At 52.9% G+C, this 17,594-nt stretch overlaps 1 protein-coding gene across 1 annotated transcript; it reads left to right on the forward strand.

Moving 5' to 3' along the window:
• The first annotated feature begins 14,457 nt into the window (after positions 1 to 14,457).
• On the forward strand, positions 14,458 to 17,594 carry LOC310636968 (CLOCK-interacting pacemaker-like). The gene is given in 5 exon segments (XM_083357198.1): positions 14,458 to 14,801; positions 15,711 to 15,768; positions 16,015 to 16,190; positions 16,363 to 16,639; positions 16,641 to 17,594. Coding segments are annotated over 5 exon segments (1,206 nt in total). The 5' UTR covers positions 14,458 to 14,669; the 3' UTR covers positions 17,204 to 17,594.

Below are 17,594 nucleotides of genomic sequence, written 5' to 3' on the forward strand. Positions count from 1 at the left end.
GAGTGAGAGGGACCTTGGAGTCCTAATGGACGATCACTTAAACATGAGCCAGCCATGTGCACCAGCAACCACAAAAGCTAACACAATCCTTGCTTGTATAAACATAGGCATACAGTCAATATCTCATGAAGTATTAGTACCGCTTTATAAATCCTTAGTAAGACCCCACCTGAAATACTTCATGGAGTTTTGGTCATCACATTACAAAAAAGATGTTGAGACTTTGGAAAATATTCAGAGAAGAGCAACTAAGATGACCCAAGGCCTGGAGACTAAAACATATGAAGAATAGCTGAAGGACTTGGATCTGGCTAGGCTAAAGAAAAGAAGAAATAGGAATGATATGATAGCAGTATTCCAGTATTTGAGGGGCTGCCACAAAAAAGAGGGAGTCAAATTATTCTCCAAAGCACCAGAGGGCAGGACAAGAAACAATGGTTGGAAACTGATCAAAGAGAGAAGCAACCTGGAATTAAGGAGAAAGTTCCTAACAGTGAGGACAATTAACCAATGGAACAGTTTTGGCTTCAGACATCTTGGGTGCTCCATCACTGGAGGTTTTTAAGAAGAGACTGGACAATCACTTGTCTGAGATGATATACATTCTGCTGCTTGAGTGGGAGGCTGGACTAGAAGACCTCCAAGGTCCCTTCCAGCTCTATTCTATTCTAATTTTTAATAAGAAAAGCTGGTATAAAGTTCTCCATTTGGAATAAGAAAAAAATGAGAAGCATGGGAAGAAGGTTGAGGGATAACTTGATTAGAATATTTGTGAAAACGATATCAAAATAGCAATTATTGCAAAATTAAGGTGAACAACTATGAACAGCATGTTGGAGCTGGATGAGAATATTCTGATTGATTGATTGATATTTTTGTTATTAGGTTTCCTTGTGCTCTCTGAGCTTCATCGTTTTCTTGCAGATATTTCATTACTCAAGTAGCTAGTCTAGTCTAGCATTGATGATGTTACCTAGTTTAGGTAATGAAACATCTGCAGGAAAACAAGCAAGCTCAGAGAAAACAAGCAAGCTCAGAGAGCACCAAAGACCCATCATGCCAACCCAGAGCTACAAATATTCTGTATTTTTGTTATTGTTCTTATAAATATGTTTATGATGTACAGGTTCCTAGTTACCATTTATTATGACCTTCCTGCCTCTAAGTATTAGCTCTCATCCAAAACGGCCTTTCTTGAGATATGAAAGGAGGGACTATAAAAGAAATATTACTTTGTTTTCTCAGATATTGAAAAATGCACAAAGTGCCCTGATCATCAGTATCCAACTGAAAACCGAGTCCAATGTATCCCCAAAGGAATAACATTCCTCTCCTATGAAGAACATCTGGGCATCATCCTGGTCTCCTCGGCCCTACTTTTATTCATAACCACAGGATTTGTTTTCATTATATTCCTTAAATACCTAGAAACCCCCATTGTCAAAGCCAACAACCGAGATCTCTCTTACATCCTCCTGGCCTCCCTCCTGCTTTGCTTCTTGTCCTCCTTTTTCTTCCTTGGACAACCAAGGAAAGCCACCTGCCTTCTCCGACAAACAGTGTTCAGCATTGTCTTCTCAATAGCTGTCTCTTCTGTGTTGGCCAAAACAATCACAGTGGTGTTGGCATTCCTGGCCTCAAAACCAGAGAACGGCGTTAGAAGATGCTTAGGGAAGAGCTTGTCCAATTCCATCATCCTTTCTTGTTCTGGTGTACAAATTTTCATTTGTACATTGTGGCTGGGGGTTTCTCCCCCGTTCCCTGACTCTGACCTCCACTCACAGCCTGGAGAGATTGTTCTTCAGTGCAATGAAGGCTCTGTCACCATGTTCTATATTGTCCTCAGCTACATGTGTTTCCTAGCTGTTATTTGTTTTATGGTGGCTTTCCTGGCCAGAAACCTGCCTGGGGCCTTCAACGAAGCCAAGCTGATCACCTTTAGCATGCTGGTTTTCTGCAGCGTCTGGGTCTCCTTCCTGCCCACCTACCTGAGCACCAAAGGAAAGTCCATGGTGGCTGTGCAGGTCTTCTCCATGTTGGCATCCAGTGGTGGGTTGCTGGGATGCATCTTCTTCCCCAAATGCTACATTATCATCCTGAGACCAGATCTAAACACTAAGGAACAACTAATGATAAAAGTACAGAGCTTGCAGTGAAATTGTTTCTTAAACTCATAAAGTTTTAATTTTTCATTGCAGTTATTATTGAGTTTTATACTTCCTTTCCATGTGTTTTATAATTAAGGTTAGTTAAAACTGAATGAAATAAAAATATGAATCGTGTTTATTCTCCCAAAACCTTAGATACAGTATGTCCCAAGAAGAATTACCCCACTACAAAAGAACATTTGGAAGGCTCAACACTTTCTGTGAAGGTATCCCCGAAAGAAAAGCCTGAAACGAGATTGGTCTCTTATCCAAAAATCTACATGATGCTCTCTGGTGCCCAAATGGGAAGCTGTTGTCTGTAAATGCAGCCTAGGTGTCAAGCTGTATAAAATACCCATGCTGTGGCATCCATTACTGCTTCTTAGCTTGCCTATAGATTTAAGGGGGAGGGCAGAGAAGAATGGAATGCAGGCTTCAGACATTGGACTGCCGAGCCATGAGAACCAATGATCATACTTCCACGCACTGCTCAAAGCAAGGGGGATTATGTTGACCCAGAATTAGGAAACAGCATAGGAAGTATCAATTGTGCATACATGCAGATGGCCCTGCTGTCTTTGGGCACTTGCAGAGTCATGATGCAGGGACATGAAAGAACAGCAAGGAAAACAACCAATGTCCTAACCCACTCAGGAACATACGATGTCTTTAGGGAAACACCCAAAAGGGAACATTTTTAGCTATTTTTGTTTTCTCTCTTCTTATCTACAGTGTGTCAGATTTACTGGGTGAAATCTTTATCTTATGTGTGTCAGCTTTATTGGGTGGATTGCCTATGTAATCAGAAAGAATAAATATAAGGACTTCTTGTCATTCGGGGCTTCTCTCTTTTAGAGGAGCCCGTCTTCTTTTTTTAATTTTTTTTATTGAATAAACATTTAAAAACAGGTTGAACACAGTGTGACTTTTCTGGCTGTTATTTTACCATACATACTATACCATATACCATATATCTCCCTAGTCATTGATCATTTATGCCATTTACATATTGCATTTTATACTATTTACATATTTATATATTTACATACATATTTATGTCTATTTACAATATAATTTCCATTTCCATTCTTATTTCATATTCTTTCAGATCTCTATGTTATGCTCACTTTGGGGTTGAAAGTCTGCACTTTCTCTCTTCTAGACGAGCTTTCTTTGTTCTGACATTTTTCTCCTCGAGTCTAATCAATAATACATCTTACCCCAAACTTCGTAATGCTCTGTTTCATCCTTGTCTTTCATTTTTAAGGTTAGTCTATCCATCTCTGCACATATCAAAAATAATTTAATTAATTCACTCTCCAACAGGGTATTTCCGTTTTTCCAGTTCTGGGCATACACCAACCTTGCTGCTGTTATGATATACAACACTAGATATGTCTCTCCTTTGTTAAACTTCCCATCTATCATTCTCAGTAAAAACAATTCTGGTCTGAGATCTATCTTCAGTCCCAACATTTCCTCCAACCAAGTCTTTATTAACTGCCAAAATTCTTTTGCTTTGGAACGTGTCCACCACATGTGATAGTAAGTCCCTAACACTTTCTTGCACTTCCAACATTATGGTGATATATCTTTCCTCATCTTTGCCAGTCTTGTTGGGGAGAAGGGCCACCTGTAAAACATTTTGTACAGATTCTCTTTATATTAGGTAGCCAGGATTAGCTTTCTATTTCTTTCCCATAGTGTTTGCCATTTGTCTAAATCAATATTATATCCAAAATTTTGGCCCCACGTTATCATCACTTCTTTTACCTGCTCCTCTTCCATTTTATATTCCAATAAATATTTATATGTTCTTTTGATTGCTTTCTCCTCCGTTCCTAATAGTATTTTATCTAGTGTTGTCAAATCTCTCCGTATACCCCATTCCTTTTTGTCTTTCTTATAACGTGACTGGATTTGCAGGTACACCCACCATTCCAATTGTTCCCCATTTTCTTTTAATTCTTGTCTAGATTTAAGTTCCCCTTGTTCATTTAAAATATCTCTGTACGGAATTACTTCTCCCAAGTTCATGAAATTTGGATGTACTAGCGCAGGGGTGTCAAACTCAATTTCATTGAGGGCCGCATCAGCATTGCGGTTGCCCTCAAGGGGCCGGGTGGGTATGGCCAGGGTGGGCGTGGCCTACTGGGTGGGCGTGGCTAGAGGGCGTATGGTCTACTGGGTGGGCGTGGCCAGCTCTACATCGTTCGCATCAAGGGTGCCTTGGGCAGGAGTGGGACAGATCTGAGGGTCTCTGGCAGGAGGAGGGTCTCTGGGCCAGGGCCAAGGCAGTGGGGGCCGTTCCCTCACTGTTTCCAGGATGGCATTGCGGGCCACATGAAACCACTTCGTGGGCCAGATCCGGCCCCCGGGCCTTGTGTTTGACATGTCTGTACTAGCGCTTCCAGTGTTGAGAGCCATACCAGTGTTTCTATATAGTTCTGTTGTTTAACTTTAATCCACACATTAAGTAATGCTGGTCTGATATAATGCCTCTGGAAGTATTGATGTGCGTTGTATCTCTCATCCCACAAAATTGCGTGCCATCCAGATGGTAAATCATGACCCTCTAGAGTTAATAGCCTTCTATCTTTAAAATTTATCCAGTCCCGCACCCAGGTGAGTATTGCAGCTTGGTAGTACAGCTCCCAGTCAAGTAGTCTGAATCTCCCTCTCTCTTTGGCTTCTTGTATTACTTTTAATTTAATTCTAGGTTTCTTCCCCTGCTGAATAAATTTCAATATTGTTTTATTCAAGTTTACAAAATATTTTTTCTCTTGTCAAACAGTAACATTCAATGTTAGCAGAGCTAACACTTCCTTTCTGTGGCACACCATTCCTTATCTTATTAAAACAACCAGGTTAGCATTCTCCTCTCCTCCCCCAGCTTCATTTGATTCAAAGCTAAACAGTTTAAAGGAAAAGGCTGCCTCTTATATTGTCAGAGCAAAAACATCCAATGTTTCAGCACTGACATCAATATTCCTATGTAGGTTCTGCGCATTACACAAGAAATCATTCAGGTCCTAGGACTTTTTCCAAATTTATTAATTATTAGAAATATGTCTCCCTTTTTGGAAAAGGATATTCTTCTTAACTTTTTTTGTGGAAATTTTAAGCAATGCTTCCTTGAAAATGCTGCCAGTAACAGTTGTTGTCCCTAAAAGGTACAGCTTGGAAGAGACAGAGTATTTTAAATATCTTCCTTTTGTTTTTTCAGATATTGAACAATGCACCAAGTGTTCAGATGATAAACATCCACATGTGGACCGAGTCCAATGTATCCCCAAAGTTATAACCTTTCTGTCTTATGAAGAACATCTGGGCATCATCCTGGCCTTCTTTGCACTGCTCTTGTTCCTATCCACAGGATTTGTTTTATTCATATTCATTAAACTCCCACTGTCAAAGCCAACAACCAGGATCTCTCCTACATCTTCCTGGTCTCCCTTATGCTTTGCTTCTTGTCTTCTTTTCTCTTCGTTGGTCAACCACGAAAAGCCACCTGCCTCCTCCGACAAACGGTTTTCAGCATCATCTTCTCGGTTGCCATTTCTTCTCTCTTGGCAAAAACCATCACGGTGGTGCTGGCTTTCCTAGCCACAAAACCAGAAAACCAAGTGAAGAGATGGTTGGGGAAGAGCTTGGCCAACTCCATTGTCTTTTCTTCTTCTGCTGTCATCTGCTGCATCTGGCTGGGAGTTTCTCCTCTATTCCCTGACTCTGATCTCCACTCCCAGCCTGGAGAGATTATTCTGCAATGCAATGAAGCATCTGTTGTCATGTTCTACATTGCCCTCAGCTAGATGGGCTTCCTGGCTGCCCTCTGCTTCACGGTGGCTTTCCTGGCTAGGAAACTCCCTGGGGCCTTCAATGAAGCCAAGCTGATCACCTTCAGCATGCTGGTCTTTTGCAGTGTCTGGGTGACTTTTGTGCCCACCTATCACCTGGGAGAGAACAAAGCAGCTGCAGCGCCAGGCCAAGTTTAGCAGAGACTGCTCTGCTGCTTAAGAAAAAAGCTAGGCAACTGGCAGCTCGTGGCTGGGGCCCAGGGCTGGGAAGGTGCCCTGCATGCCCCGGTCAGACTCTGCCCTGCTCCCTCCCCAGCCAAAGGAAAGTGGCCTTACCCGCGAGAGATAATCTCGCCCCGCTTTCTCCTTCAGCAGGTCAGCCGGCTTCTGCTCATAGGCCTTGTACGTCTCTAAGTAACGTCCGGCTTCTTCTGGACTAAGCGTGGGACAGGATCAGAAAGCCATTGCAGGAAGCTCACGAGAGCTGCCTCTCTGCCCGGTGTTTATGAGGTTATTCCTGTTTGTCTCGGAGAAAATCTAGGCATGACTTTCTGCCTGAGCAGGGGCATCTCGCCTTAAGGAAAATTTAAAGGGGAAACTTGCTTGCAGGGGTCTTCCATAGCCAAGTTTCCCCCACCCACCCAGCGTTGGGGTCTCACCTCCAAGCCAGGATGAGGGTGCAGTCAGCAAGGATGCAGATCTTGGCTAGCTCCTTGACTGCCTGGTGGGGGTCTTTCTGAAAGAGCCGAGAGAGGAACTGCAGTTAAGGTAGCCAGCCTTGGAAAGCGAGAAAGGACCACCTGCCTTCAGGCCAACAAGGGCCCTGCATTCCAGCATCTTCCCCTGCAATGGGCCCAGCCCTGCAGGCATCCTGGCAGCTGCCAAACTCAGCAGCCACAGAGAATGAACAGAAGCATTGTGGGCCTGAGTTTGTTAGTGGACACTGGGCTAGCAAAGGGACATGGGGCAAGGAAATCCATGGAATTGGCTGCCCGAAGCGGGAAGGAGGTAACAGATTTTTTTTTTGGGGGGGGGGCTATATCTCACCACGTCAACCTGAAGCAGGAGCACCTGCAGCTGGTACGTCCTCCCCAAGTTACGCAGCCGCTCATGGATGTAATTTGGATTCAGGTTGTGGTACCGGAGGCTAGAAAGAGAAACGTCAGTTCAATTTGTCCTTTTCAAAGAGGAAACAGCTATCAAGATTTGGTTTTATCAAACTTCAATAATGTCGCAATAATGATTGAAAAAAGGGGCCTGATTCTGATCTGCATTGGATTCTGCAATACGCATCCTAAATCTTTATCTCCATGTGGGTAAAATGGGCTGTTGCCTTTCAGGCCGTACATTTCACCAACTCTTATTGTGGGAAGTTTAGCAACAATTTTAAATGCTCCACGAGAAAGAATGGAGAGCATTCTGCTTATACCAAGAGGGAAACAGCATTTTGGACCTGAAAAAGAATTTGCAGAAGGTTTACCTCATGTCAGATGGTTTCCCTTGCGGTACTATGTGATTTTTTTCAGAAAAGGAATAAGCTCAATTGTGAACAGACGTGGGTCCCCTGCTTCTGGCAAAAAGCACTCCTGTGTTTCAACTGGCAAAGCTTGCACTCAAAACTGATATTACTATACATGCAAGTACGTTTACAGTTAACTATAAAAGCACTTTCCCCCAAATCAGCTACCTGAATAGCTTGTGGTGGAAGTTAATCTGAGCTTCCTCTGCTTACCTCAGGAAAAGGGCACACGTGCTCTGGCCCAACACATAATCTGGGACAACTTTACCAAATTCCCAAGGCACGTTGCGGATAAACTTCAGAATGGGGTTCCCCCTCTGAGGGCAAAAAAAGAGTCCACTGTCATTGGGGAGGAATTCCCACCTGCCTGTGGTCAAAGAAGCAGGCAGGCAGCCCACTTCTGTGAGGCCAGGCGAGAAGCTGTCATTGGGCTCCAAAAGCATCAGCAGTATGTGGGACCGCCTGAAGAAAGCGGAGGTATTTCATCAGGGTGTGGAGAAAGGCCTTGTCTTCTGCTGAAGGAGCAGGAAAGGACGGGAACCGGTGAGAGGGCGGGCCAGTTAGAAAGGCCAGTTCCCAGAATTCTCAGTAGTGCCTAGGGCAGACATGTCAAACTCGTGACGTCACATGACGTCACGCAACGTATCAGGACAGTTTTGCCATTGCCGGCAATGGGGTGGGCGCAGCTTCTGTATGATGCGGCCGGCCCACGGGCTGGCAGTTTGACACCCCTGGCCTAGGGTGTTTGGGGAATCCTGACATCGAAGCAGGGCAAAGCTGATCTTCTAAGCGGTCTGCACTGGACGTGAAGAATAGTTGCACCCAGTCCTGCCACCTTCCTGGACAGCTGTCCCTGAGCATTGGCCACACTTGCCTCGAAAGACTGGCCTCGCTATAGCCAGGCTGCCAAAATGAGGAAGCTGACCAGGAATGTTCCCTGCTGGCCTGTCCGCTTCATCTCACCTGCCGGGGACTGACGATAACAGTGTTGTGCTTGGCCCCTGCTTTGGGGGCTGTGGGATTCAAGGGGGAGCCTTTGTCTTCCGCAGTGCTTTTGGGGGACACAGCACTCTCATCCCGGTTCTCCGGAGGGGCTTCTTCCAAGACGATGCGACGATGCGGCGGGAGCAGCAGAGGTGGGTTTCAGCTGAGCAGCGGCGCAGGAGGAAGAGGAGGCCACGCCTCGCCCAACGATGTAGTCTGCGTAGGACGTCCCCCTCGGTGCAGCTAAGGGCTCGGGGACGGTTGCGGCTCTGGCCGCTGAAGTGGGTTCGAAGAGAGGCTTCACCCGGGAACATCCTGGCCATTGAATTTATGCTATTCGACATGGCCCATGGCTGTGAGGAGTTTTCAGGTTTGTATTGCTTTAATCTCACTGACAATTCCTCGGCATCCTTTACCTACAAGTGCATCTACACAACCAGAGGAACTGCAAACAGGTCCCTCTAAACCAACTTCCGGGTGGTTGCGTTAAGAAATCAGGTCACACCATCCACCACACCGCGGGCACTGCCACCGTCTCAACTGCAGACCTAACAGCACAATCGTTTTATTTAAACCAGGAAAGGTCAAAATTTAACGGCTCTCGTTCTATCAGTACGGAAAGACCACACAGAAAGCGTCAAGGAAACTGAAGCTTCTACCCACTCTACAATTTTCCCTCTCTGCGCCAACAATGGTGCCATCCCAGGCTGTCACTTTCCTGCCACTCGGCCGGCTCTCATGCCAAAAATGGCGCTTCTAGAAAAGATGGCCGAAAAAAATTCACCTCAGTCACAAGGAATGGTAAAATCAGCTCCAAATCAGGATTCGGACACGGAGATCTCGTTGGAAAGAAAATCCCAAACTCTCAACCTTTGGCTGGGTTCAAGGATACCGAGGGCTTCCGTGGAGATAAAACAGAGGAAGCACTCGAGCTAGAATGGCACCAAACCCTGTGACTCCGGGGGACCCTAACCCCAGCAGCCTCTGGAGGCAAGAGAGCCCCTCGAAGGACGGCAGAGGTCCCTTTCCCGGCTGCTGAACTATCTCCGCGGACTTTCCGGGCCCGAATCCCCCAAGTCGAGGGAAAGGGGTTCGCGGATCCCTCGGCGAAACCCGAGGAGGGAGGGGCAAGCGGGTTGGGGTTGGCAGAAGGCGCGTGGCTGCCGCCGGAGGCTTCCCCTGGCGGAGAAGGAGCGAGACCCGCGCCTCCTCCCCGGGTGGACGGACCAGGGTCCCCGACCGACGCCCGGGCCAGCTTCACCGACGGGACTTCCGCCTGCTTCCCCGGAGGCGCCGCCGACCCGCCTCCCGCCGCGGGACCGATAGCGCGTCCCCTCCCCCCTCCCCCCGTCTGGCGCACGCGCACCGTCTCAGACCCTGGGGGGGGGAGGGGGGGCTGATTTCCGGTCGCTGAGAGGCGGGCTCGGGGCGCCTGGTTTCCGCGGCGGCGCTCTGGCGATCCGAGCTCTGTGGTTCCCCGCCGGCGAAAAGCGGCTTCCAACCGGAAACTTCTTAGACCGCCGCTTCGCCGCTCTAGCCGCGGGACCTCGCTAGTCCTTCCGCCGGGTGGGGCTGCAGCTCCGGCGGCTCGCAACAATCCCAACCTGACCCCGGAAGGGGCGCTGCCGGCCCCGCCCTCGCAGCCTCGGGAGGCGGAGCCAAAAGCCCAGGAAAGGGCCGTTGGGAGGTGAGGCGGGAGGGGCACCTTTGGCTCCGCCCCCGCACGTGTCCCGCCCTTCGCGTGGCCGCAGACCCGGCGCCCGCCTCCGCACGCGGCTCCCGCCCCCCGCGGGACGAGCGAGCAGCCTATTGGCTTTTGCGGCTGCCGGTCAACTGGGGGGGCGTGCCCGTGCTCCGCTCGCTTCGCCGAACGGGCGGGCGGGGGCTGCGCCATCCCGCTTTCCGACCGCCTCCACGAGGACTAGAGCCGCCGCGTTCTCTGGGCGCGGGCGTCCCCTCCTTCCCGGATGCCCTCCGGGGTGGGGCTGCTCCGCGGGAGCGCCCCCCAAGCAGGGGCTCCTCTGCAAGGGCGGCCGGGGGGGTCGGCCGGGGAGGGGCGCCAGAGCTTTTGCAGCGGGGCTGTTTGGGGGGGGGTCGTGGCTGGGGGGGCTCTTCCCTCCCGTCCTCCTTTTGCCGCGAGAGCCGAGCCCCCAGGGTTGCAGCTGCAGGCCAGCCTGGTGCGGATGTCGGGATTGTGTAGTTCAGCGTTTCCCAACCTTAGGAGCTTGAAGATGCCTGGACTTCAACTCCCAGAATTCTGGGAGTTGAAGTCCACGCATCTTCAAGTTCCTAAGGTTGGGAAACGCTGGTGTAGTTTGTGATGCTGGCCAGGCTCGGAGGGGAATGGCAGGCAGCGTTCCGGGCCGAGCAGGCACAGCGGAAAGGCCCTCCTGCCGCCAGTCCCGGCTCGGTTCCCAGGGTCGGGTGGGGCCTCGTGGCTGCCTGGTTGCCTCGTGCCGGGGCAGGTGAGCGAAGAGGAGACCCCTGGAGGCACAGAAGCAGCTCGAGGGACTCTGGCTAGCAAGAAAAGAAGGGGAGGGGGCTTTCTGCACCCCCTCTCCGTGAGACAGGTCGCAATCGTCCTGCTGGTTACCCCCCTAAAAGCTGCTCTTTCTAAGGTCCCTGCTGATGATGTCCCAAGCGGCCCCAGGAGCTTTTCCCAGCCTCCCAAGCAGCTGCTGGCTTTCCACGTCTGGGCTCTGGAGCCCTTTGGGGCTAGGCAGGAACGTGCAGGCGTGTCCACCTGAGAGCAGCTGGCAATCTCTGCTCCATTTGGCTGGCACCCCTCGGCTTCCCTGTCTCTAGGATGGGTCAGCTGTTGTGCCGAAAGTCAGCTGCGAGGGGTCTCTGGTATGGAAGGGACCTTGGAGGTCCTGTAGTCCAACCCCTTGAAGCAGGAGACCTTGTACCGTTTCAGGCAGTTGGTTCTCCAGTCTCTTCTTAAAAACCTCCAGTAAAAGAACGCCCACAACGTCTGAAGGCCAGCCGCTCCACCGATTGATTGTTCTCAGTGTCAGGTCATTTCTTCTTGGTCCTAACTGGATTCTTCTCCTGCCTTCGGGTAGGAAGACGCCATTCTGGGAGTTGAAGTTTACAAGTCTTGAAGTTGCCAAGGTTGAGGACCCCTGCTTTGCAGGATAGGCTGATCCCCTCTTTTTTATGGTAGCCCCTCAGATATTGGAGCATTGCTACCGTGTCCCCGCTTGTCCTTCTCTTCGTTAGACTTGCCAAACTCCGTTCGTCATATCTTTTAATCTCCAGGCCCTGAATCATCTTAGTTGCTCTTCTCTGCAGCTTCCAAACTCTCAACATCTTTTTTGTAACGTGACCAAAACTGGGTGCAGGATTCCAGATGTGGCCTTACTAAGGCTTTATAAAGAGGAACTAATTCTTCCCGTGATTTTGATCCTTGGAAAGAGGAAAAAAGGGAAGGGATCCTCTGTGTTTGCACCTGTGTGTCCCTGTGTGCACCTGCACACTCGCACGATGCAGCCACCCTCGCCTCTGCTCTGCCTGGCAGGAGGTGGGGTGAGTGTGCCGTGAACAGAGTGAGGTGGCCATGAGCAAGTGTGCGCTCCGTGTGGGGCAGTCCTTCCAAACCCTGTCCGGAAGTCTCTGGGGTGATCTGTGGGTGTGTGCACGAGAGGCTGGGGGCTTCCCTTCCATTTGCCAACCCCCCTCCCCGCTTTCCTCCTTAGGGTGGAAGAAAGATGGCTGAGGACATAGGAGCAGGTGAGAGACGGTCTCTGCCCCATTCAGCAGGTAGGTGAGCCTCTTGGGGGTGGACAGATTAATCCGGGGGAGGGGGATTGGCTGCCCCCCCCAGCTAACCCGGCCCTGGATCTGTCTGCAGCTATTCCCTCCTCCTCCCATCCCATTACTGCTCTTTCCTTGTGCTGGTAACAGGTGTCAGCTTTGACTTTCTGGCCTGTTACCAAACCATAGTTGATGGTGATTTAGTCCAGCATTTGTGGGAGGAGGGATCAGCTGGGTGGGTGGGGGTTGCTTCAGTCACGGGCTGCAGAGTAATCACCCAGATCTATTTTCTCCAATTTGCTCTCCTTCGATTGCAGCAGGTTGTTTCACAAGGCTGTGAAGGGCAGCTGGGATCTGCAGAGCACACAAAGGTGCTGCCGAAAGAGGCCAGGCACCTTTAGCTTGCTGGGGGTGCCCCTCCAAAGCTGAGCCAAATGGGGGCTCCTTTCGCTCCGACCTGAAAGGTGGATGATGGGAGTTTTAGCGATGGGAGGGGCTGTAGCAGGGGTGCACGACAGAATTCTCGCCCCACCGTCTGGCTATTAGAAATGGGGGAGGGCAGCTGAAATGTGGGTCTTGCTTTTGGGGCTTCAGGGTGGGGATGATGGGTGGGCCCAGGAAGGGAAGGGCTGCCCGAGGTGCCGGGAGAGCCACCAGCCGTGCACTGGCCTCTCTTCCAGATGTTCTGCTCTCTTTGCCCAGAGCTCAGGAGCTAGAAATCACTCTTCTGGGTGATCCCCAACATCTCTGTCTCTCTCTCTCTCTCTGTGTGTGTGTGTGTACATGCACATGTGTGTAGGAGGATCCCCTCTGCTGCATTCCATTGTTTGGAGCTGGGCTGGTTGGGCGCAGAGACAATCGCCTGTCTTTGAATGCGAGGAGGAGGAGGAGGAGGCCTCCCATGAAGCAACTGCATGTGAGCCATCCGGTGGCCTCTCCGTCCTCCTCTGGCCACTCTCCAGGAGCAGAGACTGGACCCTCCCTCCCTCCCGCCTGCCCCTCCCTTCCCTGGGAAGAGACCTATGCTAAGCAGATATGTGGCCAGCAAGCTGGCCTGGGGGGGGGACTTGAGAGCTCGCCTTGGTGGGGCACAAGGGCTGGACCGTGATGGCTGAGCAGATTGAGGACATCTCAGCATTTGGGGCAGGATGGGGCTTGGCTGCTGCACAGATAAGTCAGGCCCTCTGCACCACCCATCAGCCCGGGGGGGGGGCGCCGTTTAGGGAGGGCTGAGAGACGCCTTGTGTGAGCGGCTGGAGCGCCCGGCATCTTCAGGCTGAGCTGTCTTCACCAGCTTTCCCTTCTCCCCAGAGGCGCCATCCCTGAGTTGGCGATGGTGAGAGAACGAGAGGGGGAGGTTAGTAATGCACTGGATCGGATGGTTAGGAGAAGGAAGGGCCTGGATTAGTTGCATAGCCCAGAAAGCGGGACCGCCTCGGATCAGCCAGGAGATCAGCCTGACATGAGTGGGAGTGTGTGTGTGTGTCTGGCATTCCGGCCTTGGAGGACAGCGACGGTGCTGCCGCTTTCTCCAGCCCACTGGGCTGCCTGGCTGTCATTAAGGGGGCCTGGGCCTGCCACCAGGGAGAGGCTGAAGCCGTGCCCATGGCTGCACAGCCCACAAGCCCCTCTCCTCCAGCCGGAGAGGAGGGAGCCGAGCAACCAGGCAGGCTCACTTGCCCTCCGCACCCGCCTCCTTGGGCTGCTGCAGCACGTGGTACGCCCGGTGCTCCAGGCACCGCCCACTCGGGCACCCTGCTGCCCACCCCCCCCGAGGAAAGGGGCGGGCACTGAGCACACCGCGGCCAGCCGGAGGGGCCCTGGGATTCTCAGCAAAGGAAGGCCAGACTGAGCACTGAAGAAGTGCCAGGGGTGGGTTCACGGGCGCACAGGCCGAGACCAAACGGGCACCCCCTCCCCAAGGCTGGCTTCATTGGGCCCAGGGTCATCCGCTGCTTCTCTTTTTCACAGGACACCCTCAACCGCACGCAGGCAAGGCCCCTTCCTTGCCAAGACAGCCCCTTCCCTCCGCCCCCACAGGGGAAGGTGGATGGGTCCCACTGGCGCCGTATGGTGGCCTCTGTGGTACTGCAGAGATAGCGCTCCAGTGGTTTGGTGGGTGGGATGCATTTCTTGCAGCCCCTCCACTGATGGAATAGGGACTTCCCCAAGATAAATCCCCCCCAGCTCAGTCCCTGGAGACTAGGGGTGCCCGTGAAGTGGCTCTGCTCTGCCCTTTGGTGCCTGCCCTTTGGGGGGGGTTGCAGAGGGGACCCCGTTAGCATGCCTGCCTCCGCCCAGCAGGGGTTTCATGGTTCAGGAGGGGCACGGGGAACTGGAGCCTTTAAGATGCTGCCAGGTGCCATGTTTGTGGCGGGTTAGGGGTTCTGCTTTGTGGGGTTTCCTGACTATTCCATCTTTCCCGCCCCCATTTTTGCCCCCCTTAGAGAACTGAGGGGCGCAGTCATGCCTTCGAATGAGCCCTCGGCCTCCCGTTCCTGCCCTGCAATGGAGGAGAGGAGCCCGTTGGCCAGGCCAGGTTCAAAGTGGGGTGTGCATGTGGGGCAGCCTGAGAAGATTGAAAGGGCCACCCATTATTTATTTATTTATTTATTTAATTACATTTATATACCGCCCTTTCCCTGAGGACTCAGGGCAGTTTACAGGGTAATTAAAAACCAAAATACAAAAGTTAAAAAACTAAGTTTAAAAAAAAATTAAATTTATCCCTGTATAAGTAAAACCCCAATTAAAATAAATTAATCCTCAGCCTGGGCCAGAGAGCTCGAAGAGCCAGGTCTTCAGGCCCCGGCGGAATGACCGGAGGTCGGGAGCAGTCCTCAGCTCCACTGGCAGCTGGTTCCAGAGGGCAGGCGCCCCCACTGAGAAGGCCCTATCTCTGGGCGTTACCCGCCGGCAATCTCTTACCGGTGGGACCCTGAGCAGACCCTCCCTGTGGGAGCGCACTGGACGAAGGGCACTTGATGCTGGCAGCAGGTGTTCCCTCAAATACCCCGGACCCAAGCCATGTAGGGCTTTATAGGTAATGACCAGCACCTTGAATTTCACCCGGAGGGCAACCGGAAGCCAATGCAGCTCGCGGAGTAGAGGTGTTACATGGGAGTATCGGGAGACCCCCATCACAACTCGCGCAGCCGCATTCTGCACCAGTTGAAGCCTCCGAGTGGTCCTCAAGGGCAGCCCCATGTAGAGAGCATTGCAGTAGTCCAAACGGGAGGTCACGAGCGCATGAGTGACTGTGCGCAGGGCATCTCAGTCCAGGTAGGGCCGCAACTGGCACACCAGGCGAACCTGTGCAAAAGCCCCCCTGGTCACGGCTCCTATATGGTCTTCAAAATTGAGTCGTGAATCCAGGAGGACGCCCAAGTTGCGAGCCCTATCAACGGGGGGTAACACCTCACCCCCCATCGTTAGAGATGGAATAGTCTGGTTGACCCGAGATGCCGATATGCACAGCCACTCAGTCTTGGCGGGATTGAGACGAAGCCCCCCCCCAAGCCCAGCTGCCCAGCGAGGGAAGGAGAAAAGGACTCCGGATTTTCAGGTATGGACCCTTGCTGGAGGTCTTGCTGTAACAGCCCCGTTGCTGGGGTAGGGTCTCTGCCTGTCCCAGGAGTGGGGAGTCAATTGGCGGGGGGTGCTGGATGGAGGTGAAGGTTGCCCCACACGGCGTGGGCTGTGCTGCAGAAGTGGCAGCCACCAGGGGATTCCGTGGCCAGGAGCACTCGTGGCAGGGGCCACCCACCTGCCCTCTCGCTGGCCTGACCTGCTTCCCTCCTCCTCTGCACAGACGGGAGCTCGGAGTCCCTGAGTGCCACTGAGCAGACGGACACCAAGGACCAGGCCACCCCTTGCTTGCCCCCGGGGCCGGCTGAGTTGCAGAAAGCAAAGGGGGGGCTCCTGGCCAGCACCTTCCATGCTTTGCTGGCGCCCCTCTACCTCATCAAGAACATGATCCCCAAACAGGTAGCCCCCTGTGTGGCTGGCCAGTCCCGTCCCCCTGGCCTGGCTGCCCCAGCCTGGTCACACCAGGGGGGTGGGCTCCCCTTGCCTGCAGGAATTGGATGCCGTTGGTGGTGAGGCTGGGTGGGCACCCAACCCAGGGAAGCCCCCTTCTGACGCCCTGCCCCTCTTGCAGACCCTGGGAGTGTCCCCCACAGCCCCCTTCTTGGCCTGGAGCAACCAGCACCCCCTGGAGAGTCACCACTGCTCTGCAGCCCACCTCCTCCTCCTCCTCCAGGAGCCCATGGCCTTTCTGAAGCCCACGCTTCCCAGCCAGAAGCCCTCTGCCAAGGAGATCCACTTCCCCACCCTCGGCACTTACCCCAGAATCTCTTGTCATCCAGGCCGGCAGGCTGAGGAAGGAACCAGCCCAGCGGGAGAGCCCGGCAGGCACAAGCAGTTCTGCGTGGCGGAAGCCCCAAAGGACACCTCCAGAAGAGTCGCCTGGCAGCCCCCAGACTTCTGCCCTTGGGAGCCCGGAGGTGCCTGCACGGTCCCCCCTGCCTTCCTGTCCTGGGTTAGCCTCTGCTGGGGGCAGAGCAGTTATCAAGGGCGCCAGGAGGCTGGGGGGGCAGAGCCTGGCGAGACAGCGCCGCCTGCGCAACACGGTGGAGATCCTGCGTAGGTCAGGGCTGCTGGCCATCACGCTACGGACCAAGGGGCTGCTCCGGCAGAACAGCAGCACCCAGCGGGAGCTGGCCCAGCTGCTGTGCGAGGCCCTCCGGAGCAGTGATTCCCGGGCATGGGCTCGCCTCCAGGATGCCGTCGGCCGCTCGGCAGCCCCCTGGCCCAGGAAGGGGGGCGGCACTCTGACCCACTTGGGAGAGCAGCCAAATTTAGCTGCTCAGCCCACAGGCCCTCTCTTGCCCAGCCCTGGGGAGCTCCTGTCCAGCTCTGGGCCGGCCCTTGGTCCAGACACCCCCTTGGCTCCGGCTTTGCCTCAGCTGCCCCAAGAGCTCACATTGTGCCCTGGGTAAAGGGGTGCCGTCTCCCTTGCCAACCAGCTGCCACCAGGCCCTCCCTGGCCTGGCCTTCCCTTACCATCTTCTTTCCCCGGTGTGGGTCTCGGTCTCAGGGAGGGCTGGTTTCTCCTGAGCCCCCAGGATGGGGCTTAGCAAGCGCAGGATCAGAGCCCAGCGAGACGGGGTGGGTGCCGTTTGGGAAGCAGCCGCCACCGAGCTGGGCGTGGTTCGTTCCTGCCGTGAGCCTTTGTCTGCAGAGTTTGGGCAGTCGGCAGTGGCAGTCTGGACAACGCTGCCCCTCGGCTAGCAGCTGCGCTGGCTTGTTCATCGGGACATCTGCCCTGAAGGAGCTGGTTCTCTGCTGATGAACGTTGGCTGTCCAGAAGCCTGCTCTGCTGTTGCCAGA

Source organism: Vipera ursinii (genome assembly GCF_947247035.1).
Source record: "Vipera ursinii genome assembly, chromosome: 2".
Taxonomy (NCBI): Eukaryota; Metazoa; Chordata; class Lepidosauria; order Squamata; family Viperidae; genus Vipera; species Vipera ursinii.